This window comes from Dendropsophus ebraccatus, chromosome 3, assembly GCF_027789765.1.
Source record: "Dendropsophus ebraccatus isolate aDenEbr1 chromosome 3, aDenEbr1.pat, whole genome shotgun sequence".
In the NCBI taxonomy this organism is placed as follows: Eukaryota; Metazoa; Chordata; class Amphibia; order Anura; family Hylidae; genus Dendropsophus; species Dendropsophus ebraccatus.
Genome location: NC_091456.1, coordinates 81,140,350 through 81,163,783, shown reverse-complemented (window position 1 = coordinate 81,163,783; position 23,434 = coordinate 81,140,350). Strand labels below are relative to the sequence as shown.

At 42.1% G+C, this 23,434-nt stretch overlaps 1 protein-coding gene across 1 annotated transcript in view; it reads left to right on the top strand.

Moving 5' to 3' along the window:
• MUSK (muscle associated receptor tyrosine kinase) overlaps window positions 1–21,040 on the top strand; it is a 125,503-nt gene extending 104,463 nt beyond the window's left edge. Inside the window, exons 14-17 of the mRNA XM_069964315.1 lie at window positions 672–867; window positions 2,845–3,036; window positions 6,949–7,097; window positions 20,124–21,040. Coding sequence (XP_069820416.1) covers window positions 672–867; window positions 2,845–3,036; window positions 6,949–7,097; window positions 20,124–20,803 — 1,217 coding nt within the window. The 3' untranslated portion in view covers window positions 20,804–21,040. The remainder of the gene's footprint in view (window positions 1–671; window positions 868–2,844; window positions 3,037–6,948; window positions 7,098–20,123) is intronic.
• Window positions 21,041–23,434: the final 2,394 nt, after the last annotated feature.

The following is a 23,434-nucleotide window of genomic DNA, read 5'->3' as shown; positions in this document are numbered from 1 at the left end:
CATGTTCGCATACAGTTTTTTTCCAGCCATATTATAAAACTATTAAAACGTCTGTAATTTATAACAATGGAAGGCCAGTTATTTTCAACTGATTTTACATCAGTTTATAAATTATGGGGGGAAAATCATGTACAAATGACTGTGGTTTGACAAATTTTTACAAATCCCAACAAATTCCCACATGCAAGTATATTTGGCCAGGAGGGATTATTTATATACTGCAACTTTTGAAAAAGTTGAAAATTTTTGGGATGGGGCAGCGCACTGATTGGCTGACCGCTGGGAGCCGCCAGGAGGCCCCGAAGCAAGCAGGAGCCTGGAGCAGGTGATGTATGCTTTGGGCGGCGAGGGTTAACGGTGCTAAATTTAACATACTCGCAGCGTGATGACAATCCTGCTGCGAGTATGTCAGCCCATTGAAATGCATGGGCAAGTATCCGCAGTGGATTTCGCTGCAAATTCGCAGAGAGAAATCCGCTGCGGATACGTTGTGAGTAAAGGCAACCTGAAGGCAAACTTTTTCTCCAGTTTCTGCATCTCATGGCACAGCAGAATGATTATCACAGATAGTTGATATGCGCCTCTCTCATATCAGACAGAATTAATACAACTATTATTTGGCCTTTTATATACTCCTGTCCTTTAACAGTGACCTTCTGTTGTCTCTAAAGGTACACCTCAGTTACCAACAACAATAAAAACAGCACATGGTCCACCTGTTATGCCATCAACATCGTCATCTTTCTCTCCAACACATTCAATGACTGTCATCATATCAATAATCTGCAGTTTTGCCGGCTTAATACTGCTGATTATAACTGCCCTTGTTTGTTGCCGGAGACAGAAGAAAATGAAAAACATAAGCAGGTTAGTATTTTGTGTGTCCTTATCTACGTATTACTATACGTATATGCACCTTTTGTGCACACAGAAGTCTAATATTAGGATACATGATTATGGAGGAGGTCCATAAAAACATTAAAGTGTTATATGTTTTGAAACAAGACTGTTCTCTTCAAATGTTTTCCCATATATTTTATTTATCCTGGTAATTTTAAAGTACTCTTATGATTCTTTTATATTTATGGTACTATATGACATCATATATCTTAAAGAGGTAATTCGATATATTAGAAAAAAATTATGCGTTGCTGCGGCCACTATAGGGATAAAAAAGACATACTCACATACCTAAGTCCCCCCTCTCCTCTCAGCAGTGACGGCCCACTCAACCTGTAACTGTCTGCAGTAGTGTCCTATCTCAGTCACTGATAGACTAACCAGGTCATCATAGCCGAGACAAGCAAAAAAGGGAGGGTGGTCCAAATAATATCATTGGGATACGCAGGGAACCCAAAGAGGTGCTTTTGTTTTTTTGTTTTTATAGTGACTCTAGCAACATACAAAAATGTTATATATCCGGATAATCTATACTGAAGTTATAAAAAGTTAATTGTTGGAAATGAAGACCAGTTCTATTTTTCATTTTGATGCAACATACAAAGGACCTTAAGGGGTTAAGAAACCCTGACCTACAGTAGCATTTGGTGAAGGTAAACATACTGACACTACATGTGTGCCAATGCAATTAATGGTGGAAACTTGGCTGTGATACAAAACCACAATCCCACAACGACTGCTGGCATTGGACATGGCAGAATCAATTTGCCCTGCTTGAACAGTTCACATTTTGGACAATCAACAGATAATAGAAGGTTAAAAATGAATTAATCTCTATAAAAGAGGAACAATGTTAGGATAAAGCCTTTCTACATATATTGCTAAATAAAAATGTCATACGAGGCACAAAGTACAAACCATATTGACGTTCTTGAAATAATGTTTGCAGCAATTGAGCAGAACCCAGGGGTCAGGGGCATAGCTACCATCGTAGCAGCCATAGCTACCACCGTAGCAGCTGCTATGGGGCCCACCACATTAGGGGGCCGAATAAAAATTTTGCTATGGGGCCCAGCCCTTTTGTAGGTCTTCCCTGCTAGGGATGACTGAAAAAGTCATCATGGGTGATATTTTGGCATTGTGGTTTAAATTATTGCTCATCACTTTCTAGTTGCCATTAATAGCACAAAAATAGGGACTTATAGGGGAGTGTGCTTCCTTTAAGAGACTGCCAAATTGGCAAAAGCTTTTTCCTCACTGCCGGCTATTGGAGTAAAACATGACTATTCATAATATGGCAACATTATGCCAAACCAGAGTCTCTCCCATGGGTAATCTTCCCTTATTATAGAGATTCTGGCTTAGCATGTAATCCCCATCCACGTTTTAAGGCTCTTTATGGGTCAAACATTAACTTTAAAGGATTGCTGCCTTATATAGGTGCTAGTGAGGAACAACTCTAGAGAAATACTTTGCATAGTATATGAATGCAACTGGAATAGTATACCACTAACCATATTTGTGTCTACCCTTACCTTTCCTTTAGTTAAGGAATTAATTTTTTTTGTTATACAAATCTAGTACTATATCATGACATGCTAGCACACCCCTTAACAGGCTACAGTTCACATCACAACTGCAGGGTTGTCTTACATTTACACATTAAGCATATAAATCCCCTGAAAATGAATTTTAATAAAATTTAAAAGAATTGTCCAGGCTTATAAAAACGAGCATGCTTTCCTTCAGAAAAAAGCTCTTTTCCTGTTTTCAGTTTGGGTGTAGGTTTTGCAGCTCAGTTCTATTAAAGTCAATAGAGCTGTATTGTAATACCACACACAACCAGAGGACAGAGGTGGTGTTATTTTTGCAAGAAAGTCGCTGTGCTTTTTCTAATCCTGGATAACGCCTTTTATTATTGATAATTTGTTTTATTTCTTCCAGAGAAGCTACAGCTCCAACACTTACAGCGCTTCCATCAGAGCTTGTGCTAGACCGATTACATCCAAACCCTATGTATCAGAGATTGCCTCTTCTCCTTAACCCTAAACTCATAACTCTTGAATATCCAAGGAATAATATTGAGTATGTCAGAGATATTGGAGAAGGGGCCTTTGGACGAGTCTTCCAAGCCAGGTAAAGGAATGATATTTTTCTCCTTTTCTTCCCTACTATGCTTACTATCTGGAATACATGACAAATGCTCTTTATCTCGCCATCTATCTTTTCCCATTGGAAAAGTGGAATGACATATATTCTCCATTCTCTGCTGACTCGCAGGCTGTTTGTTACTGAGCTTTGGATTTATATTTGTATCACTTTTCTACCATATGTTCATCTCCATGAAACGTGACATTTATCAACACAAGCTGAAACATCTCCTTCTGCTCTTATTAAAATATTTGTCTTGTCGTATGTTAAACACATGCCTGTTCCTAAACTTAGCAACCTCCTCCTCTTCCCTGGTGCTATATTTCAGCGTTTGAGACATAATTCTCTGTTTAGTGCCAATAACATGTCAACTAACAACATTCTGTTTATCCTGTTTAAGTTTTGAGCCCGCATACAGCGAAGGAGTTTGTCAATGCAGGAAATGAGGGTTGTGCCGTGCGCCTGTGGCTGGGGTGGGGGTGGGGGGGTGTACAAATATATTCACATTTAGTATAATGTTGTATAGGTAAAAGATGTGGATGCACTCCCTAGGTTAAATAGAATGTGATTGGATGTTTTACTCTATTGATATAAAGCAAGACGCATCTGTCTTTTTATAGCATCTTAAGCAGTAACATAGTAAAGACATTTATAATACACATAAGGCTGCGTTCACACTACGTATATTTCAGTCAGTATATTTCAGTCAGTATTGCAACCAAAACCAGGAGTGGATTAAAAACACAGAAAGGATCTGTTCACACAATGTTGAAATTGAGTGGATGGCCGCCATATAACAGTAAATAACTGCTATTATTTCAATATAACAACTATTGTTCTAAAATAACAGCAAATATTTGCCATTAAATGGCGGCCATCCACTCAATTTCAACATTGTGTGAACGGATCCTTTCTGTGTTTTTAACCCCTAGACGACCCTGGACGTAGGGTTACGTCATGGAAGTCTGTCCCCAGACAACCCATGACGTAACCTTACGTCCTGGGTGTTTTTCCCGCTATGAAGCGTGCTCCGGAGCGGAGCGCGCTTCATAGCAGGTGGGGGCCGGCTGCAATCAGCAGCCGGGACCTCACCGGTAATGACACGCTGCATCGATCGCGCTGCCGCGTGTCATTAACCCCTTAAACGCCGCGATCGCGGCGCGACCGCGGCGTTTAAGTGTAAGTGACAGGGGGAGTCCCCTGTCACTTACCGATCGGGACCCCCGCAGTGTGACTGCGGGGGTCCCGATCGTTGAAACGGACTGCCGGAGGTCTCTTACCTGCCTCCGTGCGGTTCGATCGGCGATCTGCTACACTGAGCCTGCACAGGCAGGCTCAATGAGCAGATCGCCGATAACACTGATCAATGCTATGCCTATGGCATAGCATTCATCAGTGTAGAAATCTAAGTATTGTATGTACAAGTCCCCCAAAGGGACTTCAAAAGTGTAAAAAAAAAAGTTCAAAACACTAACACACTACCCCAAAACCCCTCCCCCAATAAAAGTCTAAATCACCCCCCTTTCCCATTATATAAATAAAACATATAAAAATGAATAAATAGATAAACATATAATATACCGTAGCGTGCGTAATTGTCCGATCTATTAAAATATAACAAGCGTCATTGCGACCGGTAAACAGCGTACACGAAAAGAGGGGGAAAAGTGTGCAGATTACCGATTTTATGTTACATTATATATTAAAAAAAATCAATAAAAAGTGATCAAAACGTTCGATCTTCACAAATATGGTATTAATAAAAACTAGAGATCATGGCGGAAAAAATGACACCCCATACAGCCCCGTAGGTGAAAAAATAAAACCGTTATAAGCATCACAATAGGCCCATTTTATTAATATTTAATTGCCAAAAAAAAGGATTTCATAAAAAAAAAAACATATAACATTAGAGAATCTGTGTAACCTGCATATGGTTGTGTTCTGACTGACCTATAGAATAATAGTATCATGTCGCTGTTACCATATAGTGCATTACGTAGACACAGGAACCCCCCAAACGTTACCATATTGCATTCTTTCTTACGATTTCACCTATTTATATCTTCATAAATAATATATTTGGGATTCCGTCATACATGTTATGGTAAAATGAATGACGCCATTACACAGTACAACTATTCCTGTAAAAAACAAGCACTTACATGGCTTGTAGATAGAAAACTGAGAGTGCTAGAGCTCTTAGAAGGGGAGGAGGGAAAAACGAAAGCACTAAGATCAAAATTTGCGCGGTCCACTGGGTCATTTTGGGCCTGGTCCTCAAAGGGTTAATCCACTCCTGGTTTTGGTTGCAATACTGACTGAAATATACTGACTAAAATATACATATACTGACTGAAATATACGTAGTGTGAACGCAGCCTAAAAGTGTACAGTTTATTCTACATACAGTAGATATCCATAATAAACAATGCTTCTTCCATTCAGCAAAGGCCTGGTTCTGATATGAAATTCTGGATGGACCCTAGGTGGCATCTGTTTTGAGAGAAAATTCCTTAGTGCTCACCAGACTGTGATGGTATCATGGATCAGGAGGGACGTCTTTAGAGACTAGTAGTTTTTTAAATTTGGTGTGAAGACATTACACCAAACACCATGGTTTGGTCAGTTCCATACTTAAAAGAGAAGTCCAGCGAAATCTTTTATTAAAGTATTGTATTGCCCCCGAAAAGTTATACAAATTGCCAATATACACTTATTGCGGAAAATGCTCATAAAGTGCTTTTTTCCCCTGTACTTACTTCTGCATCAAGGTTTCACTTCCTGGATAAAACGGTGATGTCACAACCCGACTCCCAGAGTTGTGCGGGCTGTGGCTGCTGGAGAGGATGATGGCAGGGGGGTGCTCAGTGTCCCTCCAGTGCTCTGTGTCCCTCAGTGTCCCCCCTGCCATCCTCCTCTCCAGCAGCCACAGCCCGCACAGCTCTGGGAGTCGGGTCGTGACATCACCATTTTATCCAGGAAGTGAAGCCTTGATGCAGTAGTAAGTGCAGGGAAAAAAGAACTTTATGTGCATTTTCCGCAATATGTGTATATTTGCGATTTGTATAACGTTTTGGGGGCAATACAATACTTTAATAAAAATTTTAAGTGGTGGTTAGTAAACTGGTCGGTGCCGTGCATCCATACTTTCCCCTAACATTTTGAAAATTTACAGTGGGAATCTTTTGACTACTTTAACAGTCAGAGCAGACAGCGGGGGAGTGAATCAAACTGCTGGCATGTCCTCTCGCCGGCTATATCTCCCAATGCTAATGCATCTCAGCAGTGAAACTTGGTGGGATCAATACATTTTGATATGTCTGATTTCAATACATTTAGGCAAACCTACAACACGTAGGGATAGAAATTCTTGCTTGTTCACTGTCATCCTGAAAAAAGGCACTTGCCTTTCCACTAGTTCCACTTTCTTAGACATCTGCAAGACGTTTCTCTGGAATTGGGTCAGGGACAGGAGGATTGCTGTCTCCACCGATTTTTGTATGTCTGCCACCAGTTTCTTGTAGCCCAACACTGGTGCCTCAGGTGGATCAGGGCAGGTTGTGTCCTGTTGGCCAGTTCTTCCTCGCTTTCTCCAGAGGCCATAGGTAGTGGTGACTGCTCTGATGGCGCCATCTTGAAGGCTGACATAGCAGGATGATGGGAAGAGAGCTGGGGCTGCTGGGGTTTGTGCCCAATCGGAAGAAGGTAGCGTTTCATCAGCCAAGTTATTGATGTTATGTTACATTCTGTATATTAACCACTTAACGTATGTACTTTAGTGTTTTAGAGGACTGTTAATTTGCAGTTTTATTAATTTTGGAAACACATGTTTAAAAAAATAAAATAGTGTCCCTTCATTGTGAGAAATGTTATTATTCTTTTGTTGATTTTTAGGGCACCGGGATTACTTCCTTATGAACCTTTTACAATGGTAGCAGTAAAGATGCTGAAGGAAGAAGCCTCTGCTGATATGCAGGCTGACTTCCAAAGAGAGGCAGCACTTATGGCAGAATTTGATCACCCCAATATTGTAAAGCTTCTAGGTAAGGAATTTGATTTAGAAAGTAAAGCCTCATTTACACTATGGAATCAGAATTCACCCGCGGTGGGGGGGTGGGGGGGTTGGGGTTGTGTTCCGTACAGAATCCTGCCTTCAATCCCAGTGAATGGGAGGGCTTGTGCGCCTCTGTTTTCCGCACCTCTCCACTCAAAGAATTGACATGTCAATTCTTTGACATTCTGTAGTGTGAACAGGGCCTAATATCAAAAATATATACTTTTGAGCTAAGATGGTTAATTTATTTTATTTTCCGTGGTCACAGTTCTGCAGGTAATTTCTGTGATGTTTTTGTATTGTACAGAGAAGGTCATAATTTGTAGTGTTAGTAGAGGGGATATATAAATTAACATTCACACACCTATTTGGGTCCAGCTTTGAACCAACATATTGGGCGGTTAGTTTTAATGGTATTGATCAATAAAATTTAAATGGGATACTTACTTGCTCAAAGCAAGTATGTAGAATTATGATGTGCTATTTCAATTCTGAATTAACTGGATAATTAGATCAGCATTACACTGTGCAGCAATCCTTTATCTGAACCACCATGTTGTCCTAGGAAAAGCAGAACTAGTCTGATGATTATAATGTCAAATAATAAAGAAACCTCATTGTTCAACATTAAAGTAATTATCTCAGAGTGTTTGGCATGATGAAGCATTAGCAATATCTAGAATATTAATGTAGCTCGTAAATTCATTGTTGCTGCTAAGAACAAACATCAATGTGTTTAAACGAAGCTTTTCCTGTTCCCTTGTAAGAAAGCTTAAACATCTCTTTTCAACCACATCTTTTCACAAATTCTTCTTGAGATGACATTGTACTGTATTCCTCAGTGTATTGCTCAGAACAATCTGTACAGAATACTTCATTTGGCACAATGAAGTTTGGCACGATTTCTGAATTTAGTAATAAGTACAAAGTTTAGTATTTATCAATACTTTTAACCTCTAATCAAGATATGTTCTGTTTAGCTTAGATTTGTGCTTGTGGTTAGAACTTAAAGCTGAAGACCACTGCATTGGCTTCATATGAAAAAGGCAAAATCTCCCATTAAAGGAGAAGTCTAGCCAAAGGTTATACAAATCCCCAATATACACTAATTCCGGGAAATGCACATATATATGGGGGAGATTTATCAAACATGGTGTATAGTGAAACTGGCTCAGTTGCCCCTAGCAACCAATCAGATTCCACCTTTCATTCCTCACAGACTCTTTGGAAAATGAAAGGTGGAATCTGATAGGTTGCTAGGGGCAACTGAGCCAGTTTCATTTTACACCTTGTTTAATAAATCTCCCCCATAGTGCTTTTTTTCCCTGCACTTCCTCCTGCACAAAGTCTTCAAGTTCTTGCAAAAATGGTGATGTCACGATCCACAGCCTGCCCCTATGGGAAGCCCCCTCCTGGCTGCGCCAGCTCCCTGGGACCCTCTCCTGGCCGCCGGTCCAACAAAAGTGGAAATGAACTCCCACATGAATGAAGTTGGGGTATGACTGAATTGCTATATTATCGATTTATTGTCATTCATAGTAGGCAGTGATCTTTCTGTATAAAAGGCTAAGAAAGATCTGCCAGAGTCTCTACATTTTGTGATACTGTGTGCTTGGTTGAAGCACGTGGCCGAAACCATGCTCCCCAAGATGGGGACGTCTTCAGGTTTAGTGCCTAGGGCAGCAGCAGCTGTTAATACTGCCCTGCCAGGAGAAGGTCCCCAGGGAGCTGCTGCAGCCCGGCGGTGGCTTCCCATAGGGGCAGGCTGTGGATTGTGATGTCATCATTTTTGCAAGAACTGCAAAGTGCAGTTTTCTTCTTGAGCACTGGCCCAGCACAGTGCCCCCAGTGCGACAATATCCTCTCCTCTCAGTGACGCGGCTTCATTAGAATTAAGCACTGCGTATGAAGTATGAGAAAAGGTACTATCTCTCTACAAATCGAATCAGGACCTTTGAAAAAATTTGGGGGAAATGGGAGTGGTGTTTTTTGTTTTTTTTTCTTCTTCTTCTTTTTCTCCTCTCTCTCCCACCATGGATTGCCGTACAGGATGGGTTGGGTTAGTTTGGGAAGGGCGGGTAGGCGCAATGTAATTTTGCATTTTAATTGGTTTTTTTTTTGCCGGGGCTAGGAAGACTTAAGGTAAATTTGCATATTGGTAGAGATTCAGTGTTGTTCTAGAGGCAAATCTCTTTGATTCACGATAGCTCCCAGAAAAACAGGTAGCGCAGAGGCTATGTATGTATGAGTGCTTCTTGTGTTGTAGCTGTAGTTATAGTTTTTTTTTTGCTTTCTTTGAAAATGTCATCTCTGACATCTGTGCAATCTGTATGATAGTGCTGTATACCTCGGCTTTGTGTCTTCTTTTTTGTTTTATATTATTTTTTTTATTATATTATGATTATATTGGATTATTGTCATAATGTGGGTTTGCTTTTTTAAAATTAATAAAGAAAGATTAAATATAAAAAAAAATTATAATAAATAAGGAAAAAAAAAAAAAAAAAGCACAGCATCACCAAGGAGAGGGGTTATCATCCCTGGTCAGTCATCTCCCAGCAGGGCCCGGACAAGGAGTTTTGGTGCCCTAGGCAGAGAGGGCAAATGGTGCCCCCCCCCCCCCATCAGAATCAGAGCTCTCCACACAGTATAATGTACTGAATGTGCCCCCACACTGTATTAAGAGCCCCAATACATACGGTAGTTCTCTTATAACCCTCCTACCACCATACAGTGATTACATATTACATGAATACTGCTCTGAACAAAACAGAAAGTTATCAGCAATGATGCCATTACATAATACCGCCACACCATGACCGCTATCACTACAAGCCTATAACAGAGTGCAGTTACATCCATTCTCTTCACTGCACTCTTGCGGCCGCATTTTCCCTGCGGTCACAAGAGGCCGCTCTCCCCATCACATAACAGTGCACTCACACACCCCTGACCCTGCAGAACATCGCATAACAGTGCACTCACACACCCCTGACCCTGCAGAACATCGCATAACAGTGCACTCACACACACAGACCCTGCAGAACATCGCATAACAGTGAACTCACACAACCCTGAACTGCAGAACATCGCATTACAGTGCACTCACACACCCCTGGCCCTGCAAAACATTGCATAACAGTGCACTCACACACCCCTGACCCTGCAGAACATTGCATAACAGTGCACCTGCACACCCTTGACCCTGCAAAACATCGCATAACAGTGCCCGCTCACACCACTGACCTGCAGAACATCTCATAACAGTGCACCCACACACGCCTGACCCTGCAGAACATCGCATAACAGTGCACTCACACACCCCTGACCCTGCACAACATCGCATAATAGTGCACTTACACACACAGACCCTGCAGAACATCGCATAACAGTGCACTCACACACCCCTGACCCTGCACAACATCGCATAATAGTGCACTTACACACACAGACCCTGCAGAACATCGCATAACAGTGCACTTACACAACCCTGAACTGCAGAACATCGCATTACAGTGCACTCACACACCCCTGACCCTGCAGAACATCGCATAACAGTGCACTCACACACCTCCTGACCCTGCATAACATTGCATAACAGTGCACCTGCACACCCTTGACCCTGCAAAACATCGCATAACAGTGCCCGCTCACACCACTGACCTGCAGAACATCTCATAACAGTGCACCCACACGCCTGACCCTGCAGAACATCGCATAACAGTGCACTCACACACCCCTGACCCTGCACAACATCGCATAATAGTGCACTTACACACACAGACCCTGCACAACATCGCATAACAGTGCACTCACACACCCCTGACCCTGCACAACATCGCATAATAGTGCACTTACACACACAGACCCTGCAGAACATCGCATAACAGTGCACTTACACAACCCTGAACTGCAGAACATCGCATTACAGTGCACTCACACACCCCTGACCCTGCAGAACATCGCATAACAGTGCACTCACACACCTCCTGACCCTGCATAACATTGCATAACAGTGCACCTGCACACCCTTGACCCTGCAAAACATCGCATAACAGTGCCCGCTCACACCACTGACCTGCAGAACATCTCATAACAGTGCACCCACACGCCTGACCCTGCAGAACATCGCATAACAGTGCACTCACACACCCCTGACCCTGCACAACATCGCATAATAGTGCACTTACACACACAGACCCTGCAGAACATCGCATAACAGTGCACTCACACACCCCTGACCCTGCACAACATCGCATAATAGTGCACTTACACACACAGACCCTGCAGAACATCGCATAACAGTGCACTCACACAACCCTGAACTGCAGAACATTGCATTACAGTGCACTCACACACCCCTGACCCTGCAGAACATCGCATAACAGTGCACTCACACACCTCCTGACCCTGCAGAACATTGCATAACAGTGCACCTGCACATCCCTGACCCTGCAAAACATCGCATAACAGTGCCCCCTCACACCCCTGACCTGCAGAACATCTAATAACAGGGCACCCACACACGCCTGACCCTGCAGAACATCACACCCACACACCCCTGACCTACAGAACATCACACCCACACACCCCTGACCTACAGAACATCACACCCACACCCCTGACCTGCAGAACATCACACCCACACACCCCTGACCTGCAGAACATCGCACCCACACACCCCTGACCTGCAGAACATCGCACCCACACACCCCTGACCTGGAGAACATCACACCCACACCCCTGACCTGCAGAACATCACACCCACACACCCCTTACCTGCAGAACATCACACCCACACACCCCTGACCTACAGAACAACGCACCCACGCACCCCTGACCTGCAGAACATCGCACCCACGCACCCCTGATCTGCAAAACATCGCACCCATGCACCCCTGACCTGCAGAACATCACACCCATGCACCCCTGACCTGCAGAACATCGCACCCACACACCCCTGACCTGCAGAACATCGCACCCACACACCCCTGACCTGCAAAACATCGCACCCACACACCCCTGACCTGCAGAACATCGCACCCACACACCCCTGACCTGCAGAACAGAGCCCTCAATGTGGCTTACCTCCTGCTGAACCCGGGAAACCAGCTGCCTCATAGAAAGCCTAGCAGAGGAAGATAGCTCCTCCCACACTGGTCACATGGCCATGACGTCATCAAAGGTCCTTTACACCTCCCTCCCTCCCTTGTACAGCACCAACAACCCGTACATCGGGCTAATCGAATGGTACGGGAGGTACAAAAACGACCTCCTCTTAATGTGGACGGGGATGAAAAACAAGCAAAAGATTTTTTGGATTGCATAAATGGCAACACGTTAAATTTACAGTTTACATACCAATATGACAAAACATCTATCATGTTTTTAGACACAGAATTAACATTGAGAGAGGCAATGGCATCCTATATGCGGATAGTGAACATCGAACTCGCCGAAATTGCTCAGAAGAAAATACATATGTACAAGCAGCCACACAACTCACAAATAGATTGAAAGCTAGAGGGTACAAAGAACAACACATAAAGAGAGCGAGAAATATTGCAGAAAATAAAAACAGAAGCTATCATTTGCAAGATAGAAACAAACACAAAGACAATAAGAAACAAACGCCCCTCACATTCTCAACACCATATAGTCCGCAATTCAAACAAATACAACACATAATAAAAAAAATACGTACCTATATTGTACCAGGACAAACAGTGTGAACAAGTCCTTGCGGGGGAGTTAGATGTGGAGCTAAAAGGGGAAAGACAATTGGTAATATACTCTCACCCAGTATACTGAGGAGTGCTGAAGACACTAAAAAACAACCATGGTTACATACCTTAGGTTTCCACAAATGTGCAGCTCCTAGATGTCCTCTATGTCCATTTGTAAAAAAAAAACAGAATACTTTTACTTCGGTTGTAACAGGTCGCACCTTCATGAAAATGAAAAATTTCACTAACTGTGACACTACCCACATAGTTTATTTAGCGGAGTGCACTACTTGTGCAGTACAATATGTGGGTTCTACTATAAGGACATTTAAAACCCGCTTTGCAGAGCATTTGAATGACATTCACAGACAAACCAGCTCTGACAAAAAAAAGAAGTCCATGTCGGGACTTTCCAGACACTTCCAGAAAGTTCATGACAGTCAGACAGAAACCTTATTAATGACTGCCATAGAAAAAGTACAAAAACCTAGGGAAGGAGGGGATTGGACACACTTAGTAAGAAAGAGAGAGGTGTATTGGATTTTAAACTTAGTAACAAGATCTCCTAAGGGAATGAATCTGAAAACGGACCTATTTTACATCCATTAAGCCTATGTGTCTTCCCATGTCTGGTTTTAGATGTCACTGTAATGTGAGTCATGTGGTTCCCTGACCAACACCAGCCCACGGCTGTGGGAGTGTCTGGCAGGGGGAGGTACATTGCACACAATAAAAGAGATTGTAACCCACATTATTACTGCCATGATTAAGGAGGGGAGCCTCCGCAACGTGTCGGCGCTTTTTTAACAAGTGTGAAGTTTTTAATGTACCGAGAATAAAGTTACAAATTTTAGGAGCTGTGGAGTCCATGCTCATTTTCATAGGAATTCTACACTGTCTGCCCGGGAAAGGGAGAGAGTGGGAGGACATGAGGGTGCTGGTGGTATGTGAGCAGGGAGGGGCAGCGCTCCGAGGCCACCAGGAGTACAGGAGCCTGTAGTAATTTTTTTTTTTCTTTTGAAATTGCGCACCCTGTAACTCACCACTAGATGGCGCCCTAGGCCATTGCCTATCCTGGCCTACCCTTTTTCCCGGCTCTGGCACCATGCCCACCTCTAGTGCATACAGCTGGGCCACTGCACAAGAAGAAAACTGCACTTAGCAAAGGAACTGGACAGTGTTTATTTAAAAAAAACAAAACAGTAAAAGAAAAAAAATCTGTAATGGTACATGGAACACAAATGGAACACAAAAACTGTGCTCAGTGGGACAACACACTTAGTACAAGAAGAGGGGTGGGATCTGAGGAAAACTTAAAGTCCCTATAACAAAACACTGGTGGAAGTCAAATCACCCCGAGTGATGTGGTAGTCCAAGTTAGAATTCTAACCACATCACTGTAAGTGAATTGCAATTTATATTTTTTCAAGATTGAATGAATGTGTATCCTAAGATTTATAAAAACACAGGCTCAATATAATCACAAATTTATATATATTATTAATAACAGCTTATATATTTATATGTATATATTGGCCACATAACTAGTGATTCTAGGAAGAGGAGGATTTTAAGTACATACTTCTGTCTACAAAGCCTTTCCACTATGTGTAACACTTTGCTATTGTTAGTTGTCGGATGTTGTCAACCTGTATTTACACTTCACCATGTTTGTACTTTAATGTACAGTAGTTCATGATGTTGGCCTGTTGTATTATGCTGCCATCTTCTGGGGTTATGTTGTAATGACTGAAAGCAGACTTACATGGGGACCTTTCTGGAAGGTGGGAGGTCCTTGCTTGAGCCCTACCTCACTATCTCCTGAGAGAGGACCCTATGACAGTGCAGCACATTAGGATTAGCTCAAACAGTATAGGATAGAAAGGGACCCTGCAGAGTCCTTGAGCCAACCTGATGATGACTGCATTTTCCAGCTAGCAGGCTCTGTGCCCTATACAGCATTTCCTCTGGGTTGTATCAATACAGCATATACGGCAAATAAATATATAAGATACATCTATATAGGTCTATATATGTATCTGTCCATATGTATAAAAAAAAAAAAAAAAAAAGTTGCCTTCAGTTTACATACAAATACTGTATTTCTTTTATTAAAATTTTAAACATAGAAATGAATAAATACAGAAATAAACATACCCTATATAACCAGAACAAAACAATAAATAGAAAATTACAAAAACAAAATGAAACACACCATAACATAAACCACCGGTCAATCCCCACACTCATTCTTCCACACAGACAACACAAATACCTACAGTATATACAATATATACACACAATATAAACAATTTTAGCTAAACATATTAATAAACTATATACACTACTATATACAATACACCACTCTATTCTATACACCTATATAAATAACAATGTGAACTCCCTTGCCCAGTTGCATGTGCACAACCTAATACCATAGAAACAATTCTACACAAACCAACACCAAACACAAACATACAAATACTGTATACTACAGCATTGTGCATATAAAAAATAGGCGTATTTAAAACGAATGTATGATCAGGTACACCCCTTTTTCCCCCAATAAAACGGTCAGCGTCGACGCAGGGATCCCGGTGACACGGTCCATTTTTCAAAACACTGCCCGATTCCCGTGCTGGGTGCCATTTTCTTTTCATGCACTGTCTGAGCCCTATGCACTGGAGGCGGGTCTGGCACCCCCTTCCCTAGTGTAATGATAACCCTTCCCCTATAAAACGCTCCTCCATTAGAACCAACAGGGCCACATCACAGAGAGGAGGGGATATTATCATACTGGAGGCATGGGGCAGTGCATAGAGCCCAACCAGTAAAGAAGAGAACAGCCCCCAGCGGGAACCGCGCAGTGCTTTGAAAAAAGGACTGCGCTATGTCTGGCCAGAAAAAAGGAACTAGCCATGTCTGGCTAGAAAACACTGGTGCGACTACCAGAGACAGGAAAAAAGCTATTCCACAATGAGGGCTATTAGATTGTTCTCTTAAAAACCCTGCAAGGAGTCTGCAGGGGGTATTACAAGAGTCAGCAGTCTCATAAGTCCAGTTAAAGCTGAAAAAATTTGCTGAAAGTTCTAGGTTCCCTAAGGGGTCTCCCTGACGGCTTGCTCAGCGTGCATTCCTGAGCTTTTGTCACTCAGTGCCCACAGACAGCAAAAGGCGAAAGGTCATACCCGTGAGCGCAGGTACTGTTTTTATCACCACTCACAGAAGGTGCCCAGAAACTCTCCAGTTGAGAACTCTAGGGTATGAATAGGTCCCCCTTCCCTCAACTAGCCCTCTACCAACTAAAGGCAAGTTATCAAAAGAACCTAGAAACTTCGTTCTTATATCCTCAAGTCTATTCTACAGTATACCTGCTCTAAGCAGAGATTATTTTAAGTACCCAGCTTAATTTTGGATATAGGTAGTGTTAAACAATGGCCATTCCTGCAAAACGGCTCTTGTTTTGGAACATTGTTGGAACATACGCTTATAGTGTATATTACATTATCCATGTAGTGTCATATTTTTTAACTTCTCTATGTGCATTACCCCACTCTAGTAATAGTGCTGTGCCTATAATATTAGAAATGTGACATCACTTTGTTTATTATCCCTGTATTTTGACATTATTGCTTTTTTAATCTCTTAACTGTGATCTCTCTGTTTTCAATAATGTATGTGACATTACAGAATTTATTATTTCTATTCTTTGACATTACTTGTTTCTGTACTGTGACATTACTGTGCTTATTATCTCAACAACATATTGTTTATTACTGTGACAATAGACCTTTAACAGGGTTTTTTTATTGACCAAAGTGATCTTTTATAGAAATAAACTCCATGCTTTATCTAAAAGGCCCTGTGGCCACCTGACTAGCAAGCAAATGCTCAATCATTGGCTGATCACATCTTTTATGTGGCAGTCAAATTGATTATTTGTCAGCAGCATAACTCCTAATGCCAACATTATAGGAGATGGATGGTTTCATGAACAATCATAAGTTATAAACAATTGTTTGTGTGACTGCTTACCCCATGACAAATGCTCAGTGTATATGCTCTATTATATGAGCGCCAATCATCTTGCTACTGTAAATCATCGATTGGCGCTTATAACTTGCAATCTAACCATATAATAGTATGCTTACTGTGTTTGTTATTTTTGGACAGTGACATTAGAATTAATTCATACTGTGCTGATCTCTCCTCCCTCTTACTCTGTACCCTGCTTCCTTTTCTGCTTCTGTTCTCTCCAGTGACAGCAGGGCCACCTGCTAGGCTGCTGCTGTTTGGTTTTTAACCCGGCTGGTTATGAAAACCAGGGTAGACCCTATGCATGTTTTTTTTTAAATACTTATTTATTAAAAAAACAACAACAACACCACAAAACCATTTTTATAACTAGCCCAGTTAAAAACCAAACAGCAGCAGCTTAGTAGTACCGGGGGGGGGGGAGGCCATTTATTTTGGACCTCCCCAGCCTAATAATACCAGCCTGCTACTGCCCAGACCCTATTGTGATGCTCTGAAAATACTGGCACCCACCTCTTCCCAGAACCCCTGGTGGCATTGGGTACTGGGGTAATATGGGGGGGGGGGTTAGTGTTAGGCATTTTATATCGGCTAACACTACGCCCCGACTTAGTAATGGATTCAGTCAGACCACTTCTACTATTAAGCCTGTAAAGTAAAGAAATAAACACAAGATACAACTGAATTTTTTTTTATTCAAATAAAAACACCCCTCGTCGACCATTTAAAAAAAAAAAATCCCCAAAAAACAATGGTCATCAACGTACTTCACCGAATCTGATGTAATCCTCAGGATACCGATATCTGAAAAACAAAAAGGGAGAAACAAACACACGAAAAACAAACAACAGGAGCAGAACCCCCATGATTTTGACACATCTTACAGTATGCAGCATCTTTACAATGTGGCCCCCAGGGGGTTAAGTGAGAATTTATAGCATCCTCACTTAACCCCCTGGGGGCCATAGTGAACTATCTGGCACCAAGGGGTTAAGTGAGCATGCATTGCATACACACTTAACCCCTTGGAAGCCAGACTGATTTCACACTGCACCCATACTAGCAAGAAAGGAGTTAAGTGACCCCTTTTCTTTCTGGGATGGATGCAGTGCAGGGGGGAGAGCTTTTTACTCCCCTACGACGTCTTCATCACCTGGCTCCATGTGCCAGGTGCCTGTGATTGGCTTATCGGGCTGCCACTCTTATCTGGGGAATAATAGCATGCTTGGGCAATCAATGGCTGTGCTGCTGTCCCGTCTCAGTCACTCACTGAATAGCTGAGCCAAAAAATGAATGTTTATTGCAAACTTGCTTTATATTACATCTACTGTTGATATATATTTTGAAAGTTATAACAACAGTGACACTTCAAATGTTAAAGGAGAAGTTCGGTGAAAATTTTTATTAAGGTATTGTATTGTCCCCCAAAAGTTATACAAATCACCAATATACACTTATTACAGAAAAAGCTTATAAAGTGCTTTTTTCCCTGCACTTACTACTGCATCAAGGCTTCACTTCCTGGATAAAATGGTGATGTCCCAGAACTGTGCGGGCTGTGGCTGCTGGAGAGGGATGTCAGTGTCCGTCCAGTGCCCTGTGTCCCTCAGTGTCCCCCTGCCGTCATCCTCTCCAGCAGCCACAGCCCGCACAGCTCTGGAAGTCGGGTCGTGACCTCACCATTTTATCCAGGAAGTGAAGCCTTGATGCAGTAGGAAGTTCAGGGAAAAAAGCACTTTAGGTGCATTTCCCGTAATAAGTGTATATTTGTGATTTGTATAACTTTTGGGGGGCATTACAATACTTTAATAAAAATTTTCACCGAACTTCTCCTTTAATGTCCTGATTTCTAAATTCCAACTTTTTGTAAAAGTTGAAGAATTGTCAATTCCTTATAAACCTTGATATATATTCAGCTGTCACCTCTATTAGACTAATCCATTACAAAAGGTCAGTAATTTGTATTACTCTGCAATTTGATCATCTGCACATTCCATTGTTTGTGTTCAGCTGCTTTAGTAATCACATTGTTACCTTCATCATTTCCCTTGAGAACTGTAAATAGCAGCTGGACTGGGATGTCATATAGTCCTACACCAGCTTTGGCAGTTTCACAAAACCTATACCAATAAAGTTATAATATGATATAATTGGTACGTAAGAGAACAGCTACAGGTGCTAATCTATATGTTTCTATAAAGGACATCCACAGTAGAAGTATGTACATAAAGAGTTCACACTAAAAAAAGAGGGTAGGTTATGCTTATTATGACCTCACAGGATTAACAAAAATACACTGAGGAGTGTGTCTATAAATGAAGGGTAGTGTGGCAGATGAGGAAGCTAATCTATCCACCAGCAATATAATCTTGCTTCTTGTCTTTATAGATAAAGTTAGTGATGTGCTGGGGAAAATGGATAAGGAAAATGATAAAATGTATTCAAAAACTTTTTTAAATAAATAATACATCATTTGCTATAGAAGTCTTCGGGCAGCACAGTGGCTCAGTGGTTAGCACTGTATCCTTGCTGAAGTCCTGGGTTCAAATCCCACCAAGGGCAACATCTGCAAAGAGTTTGTATGTTCTCCCTGTATACACGGGGGTACTCCGGTTTCCTCATACACCCAAAACATACAGATAGGTGATTTTAGATTGTGAGCACTAATGGGGACAGGGAGCAATAATTGACAAAAACTATGTAAAGTGCTGCGGCATCTGTGTGCGCTATACAAAAAAAAAAAAAACATTTTTTGGACCTAGCTAATAGGCCATGTTAATGGGGTTCAGAGATGGTATCTGTTACTTTACTAAAACTCTTCCTTTATATGCATGACAATTAGAGATGAGCGAACCGGGTTCAAGTTCGAGTCCATCTGAACCCGAACGATCGGCATTTGATTAGTGGTGGCTGCTGAACTTGGATAAAGCTCTAAGGTTGTCTGGAAAACATGGATACAGCCAATGACTATATCCATGTTTTCCACATAGCCTTAGGGCTTTATCCAACTTCAGCAGCCACCGCTAATCAAATGCCGAAAGTTCAGGTTTAAATGGACTAGAGCATGTTCCAGGTTCGCTCATCTCTAATGATAATCTTATTCGTGTGATATTCTTATATTCTGTTTATATTGTAAGAAGAGATGTCTAAGATTGTATAGTAAAATTGTGAGTAGTGCACACCCATACACGTGTTTATAAAAGTATCATTAACACAGTCTTTCTTTCTTTTTTTTTTTTTTTCCTTCTGTTCAGGTGTATGTGCTGTTGGAAAACCAATGTGTCTTCTTTTTGAATATATGGCCCATGGAGACTTAAATGAGTATCTGCGACATAGATCACCACGAGCTTTAAGTAGTTTAAGCCACAGCAGTCTTGCAACAAAAGTCAGACTTTCCGACCTAAATCCAGCACCACTGTCTTGCACTGATCAGCTCCATATTGCCCGCCAGGTGTCAGCAGGGATGGCCTACCTCTCAGAGAGGAAGTTTGTCCATCGGGACCTGGCCACCAGGAATTGTTTGGTTGGTGAGAACATGGTGGTTAAAATAGCAGATTTTGGCCTTTCTAGAAACATATACTCAGCTGATTACTACAAAGCAAATGAAAATGATGCCATACCTATTCGTTGGATGCCTCCTGAGTCCATATTTTATAATCGTTATACATCCGAGTCTGATGTTTGGGCTTATGGCGTTGTCTTGTGGGAAATATTCTCCTATGGTATGCAGCCTTACTATGGCATGGCTCATGAAGAAGTCATATATTATGTGAGAGATGGCAATATATTGTCATGCCCTGAAAACTGTCCACTAGAATTATACAATCTTATGCGTCTCTGCTGGAGCAAGATGCCTACTGATCGACCAAGTTTTCCAAGTATTCATCGCATTCTGGAACGCATGTATGACAGAGCATTGTCTGCTCAAGTTTGAGGAATATAGGATTCTGTGGCACATTGCAACTTGATATTTCCTTGGAAAACTGACCTAGCTTATCCACACATCCTAGTTTGTGTTGTATGGAAGCATGGAATTATGTAAAACACGTACATGGACAAACAATGGACCTACAGCACTGGCAGTGAAGTGGATATGATCACTTAAAATTTTACTTGGGGGAGAATAAGTGTATGGAAATGAGCGTGAAGCAGCTGTCAATTGTGTCCTAACATTATGAATGACTAGAGATGATTGAACAACCGAAAATCTTAGGTTTGATCAAACTCGAACCTTGCCGGACCTTGCGCATTTGATTCCTGATGCCTTCCCGGTCCCTGGGGAAGGAGGAGAAAGCCCGGGTACTGACTGGAATTCCGGGATTCAGCCTAGGTAATAGGCTGTATCCCGGAATTCCAGGAGGTACCCGGGCTGTCTCCTCCTTCTCCATGGACCGGGATGGCATCAGGAATCAAATGCGGAAGGTCCAGCAAGGTTCGACTTCGATCGAACCTAAGATTTTCGGCTGTTTGATCATCTTTATGAATGACATGTCTCTGAATGTCAGGATATTTTTAGTTAAGTAAATGAATACATTTGTAAATGCATATTTGTAATGCATTTTACCACGAAAGATTTATAGGAACAGAAATATGTTGCTTGGCAGACAAATACACCTTTAAAATATAGCATTCATTCCTAGTATTACAAATGCATAGATGTATTGGGCACTTACAAAGGTAACACAGTATAAGATTATAAACATACTCTTGTCTGTGGGATGCGTGTGGTATTGCAAATGTATGCAATTATAATATATAGTGAAAAGGGCTGAGCTGTAATATTAGCCTATGGAAAAGAGGGGAGCTGTTGGTGGTCACAAGCAACTATAGCTGTATATTGCTGTTTGCAAGGTTAAAAAATCATGCTTTTCTTCTAAGCTTAATGAGTCACTGTCGTATTTTTTTTTTTTTTTTTGCAGAAATCAATAGTCCAGGCGATTTTAAGAAACTTTGTAATTGGGTTTATTAGCCAAATATGCCATTATGTGCATTTTCCCAGGTCCCCCCTCCCTTCTCTTTTCCATCCACTGCAAAAAATCAAGAAATTGTGACTTGTTGCATCAGACGTACCCAGTCTGTTCTAGGGAGAGGGGAGGGGGGAGGAGGAAGGAGGGAGTTAGCCGACAGCAGAAACCTGAGAACAAAGGGATTACAGGCACAGAGCTGGGTGACAGCTGTAATCAGAGCTCAGAGAGGTCACTGGTGACTGTCAAAGGAGATAGAGGGTGAGGTATTTGTAGATTAACTCTTTGTTGTCCTGTTTTAGTCTTTTATTTAGCTCTTTCCATAAGAGAACAATGAAGACAGGGGGGAGAGCTTCAAACTGCTTTTTCATGATAAAAATGTATTTTTCGGCTAATAAACCCAATTACAAAGTTTCTTAAAACGGCCTGGACACGACAGTGACACTTCAAGCGTCAGGGATGCAATGCCGAGCTGCTGCAGCATGCATCCTCCACTCCTCACTGCATGGCTTACATCACTGTATCAATCATGTAGGGCAGGGAGCGGAGGGGTGAGGAGGCATGCACACTACAGCTGAGCACTTCCTCTAGAACATTTCAGCTTGGAAGGAAACATAATTTTACAACTTTGCAAATAGCCAATGGCTAAGAGACAGGCATAGTTTGTTTTATCTCCCTATCAGCTATCTGCCCATGTCTGAGCTATGAGCACGATTAAGAGTTGATAGATTCCTTTTAAGAACAAACTTAATTACTTGCAGTAGCCTAGGGTGAACTATTTTTCATGTAAGAATATGGCAATCTCTTTATGCCTTAAAATAGGAAATTATTGACTGCAATATTCTAAAGCATCCTAATGTTTGTAAGGAACATTGCTTTTCACAAATGTATGCCTTCTGTGCCATCAACCATCACATTTATCCATCTGGCCCTTCTCTATTAACCTCCTGCCCTGTATGGTTCCATATTACATTGGTTTCACAGGCAAAGTGATCTGATGAGCTCTCCACAGGATGACCTGTGACCTGTAACTGCAGCTTAGCTTCTATTCACTTGAATAGAAGCTATTTGAATGGGAGCTGCACATACAGGCCACTTCACTACACTGTGACAAACTGCTTCCGTCCCTTTTCACTGTGCAGTGCGGGTGCGTAACAGCTGATGCACAGCTATCCTGTGCAGAGCTCATCAGTTCATTTTGTCCAGAAAACTCCTTAAGGGTAGCTTCACACATCCTGGATCGGCAACGTATTTCACGCTGCAAGTTCGCATCGAAATCCGCTGTGGATCCTGGTAGTGTGAAGGGCTATGGGGTTACATATCCACAGCGGAATTTTCATTCCACTGCAAATATGTAAGCCATCCCCTTTAACCCCCCTGCGCCCTCAGCCTTGGCCCCCACATTACCTGCTCGGCACCGCGGCTGTGTGTGAGGCTCCCTTGCTCCCCATCAGCCAATCAGTGCTGCCGTGCACTGATTGGCTAATGTGGAGTGAGGGGAGCCGGGAGCCTCACACACAGCCGCGGTGCCGAGCAGGTAATGTATGCTCCAGGCCGAGGGCTCGGGCACAGGGGGGTTAAAGAGGCCGGGTCACATACTG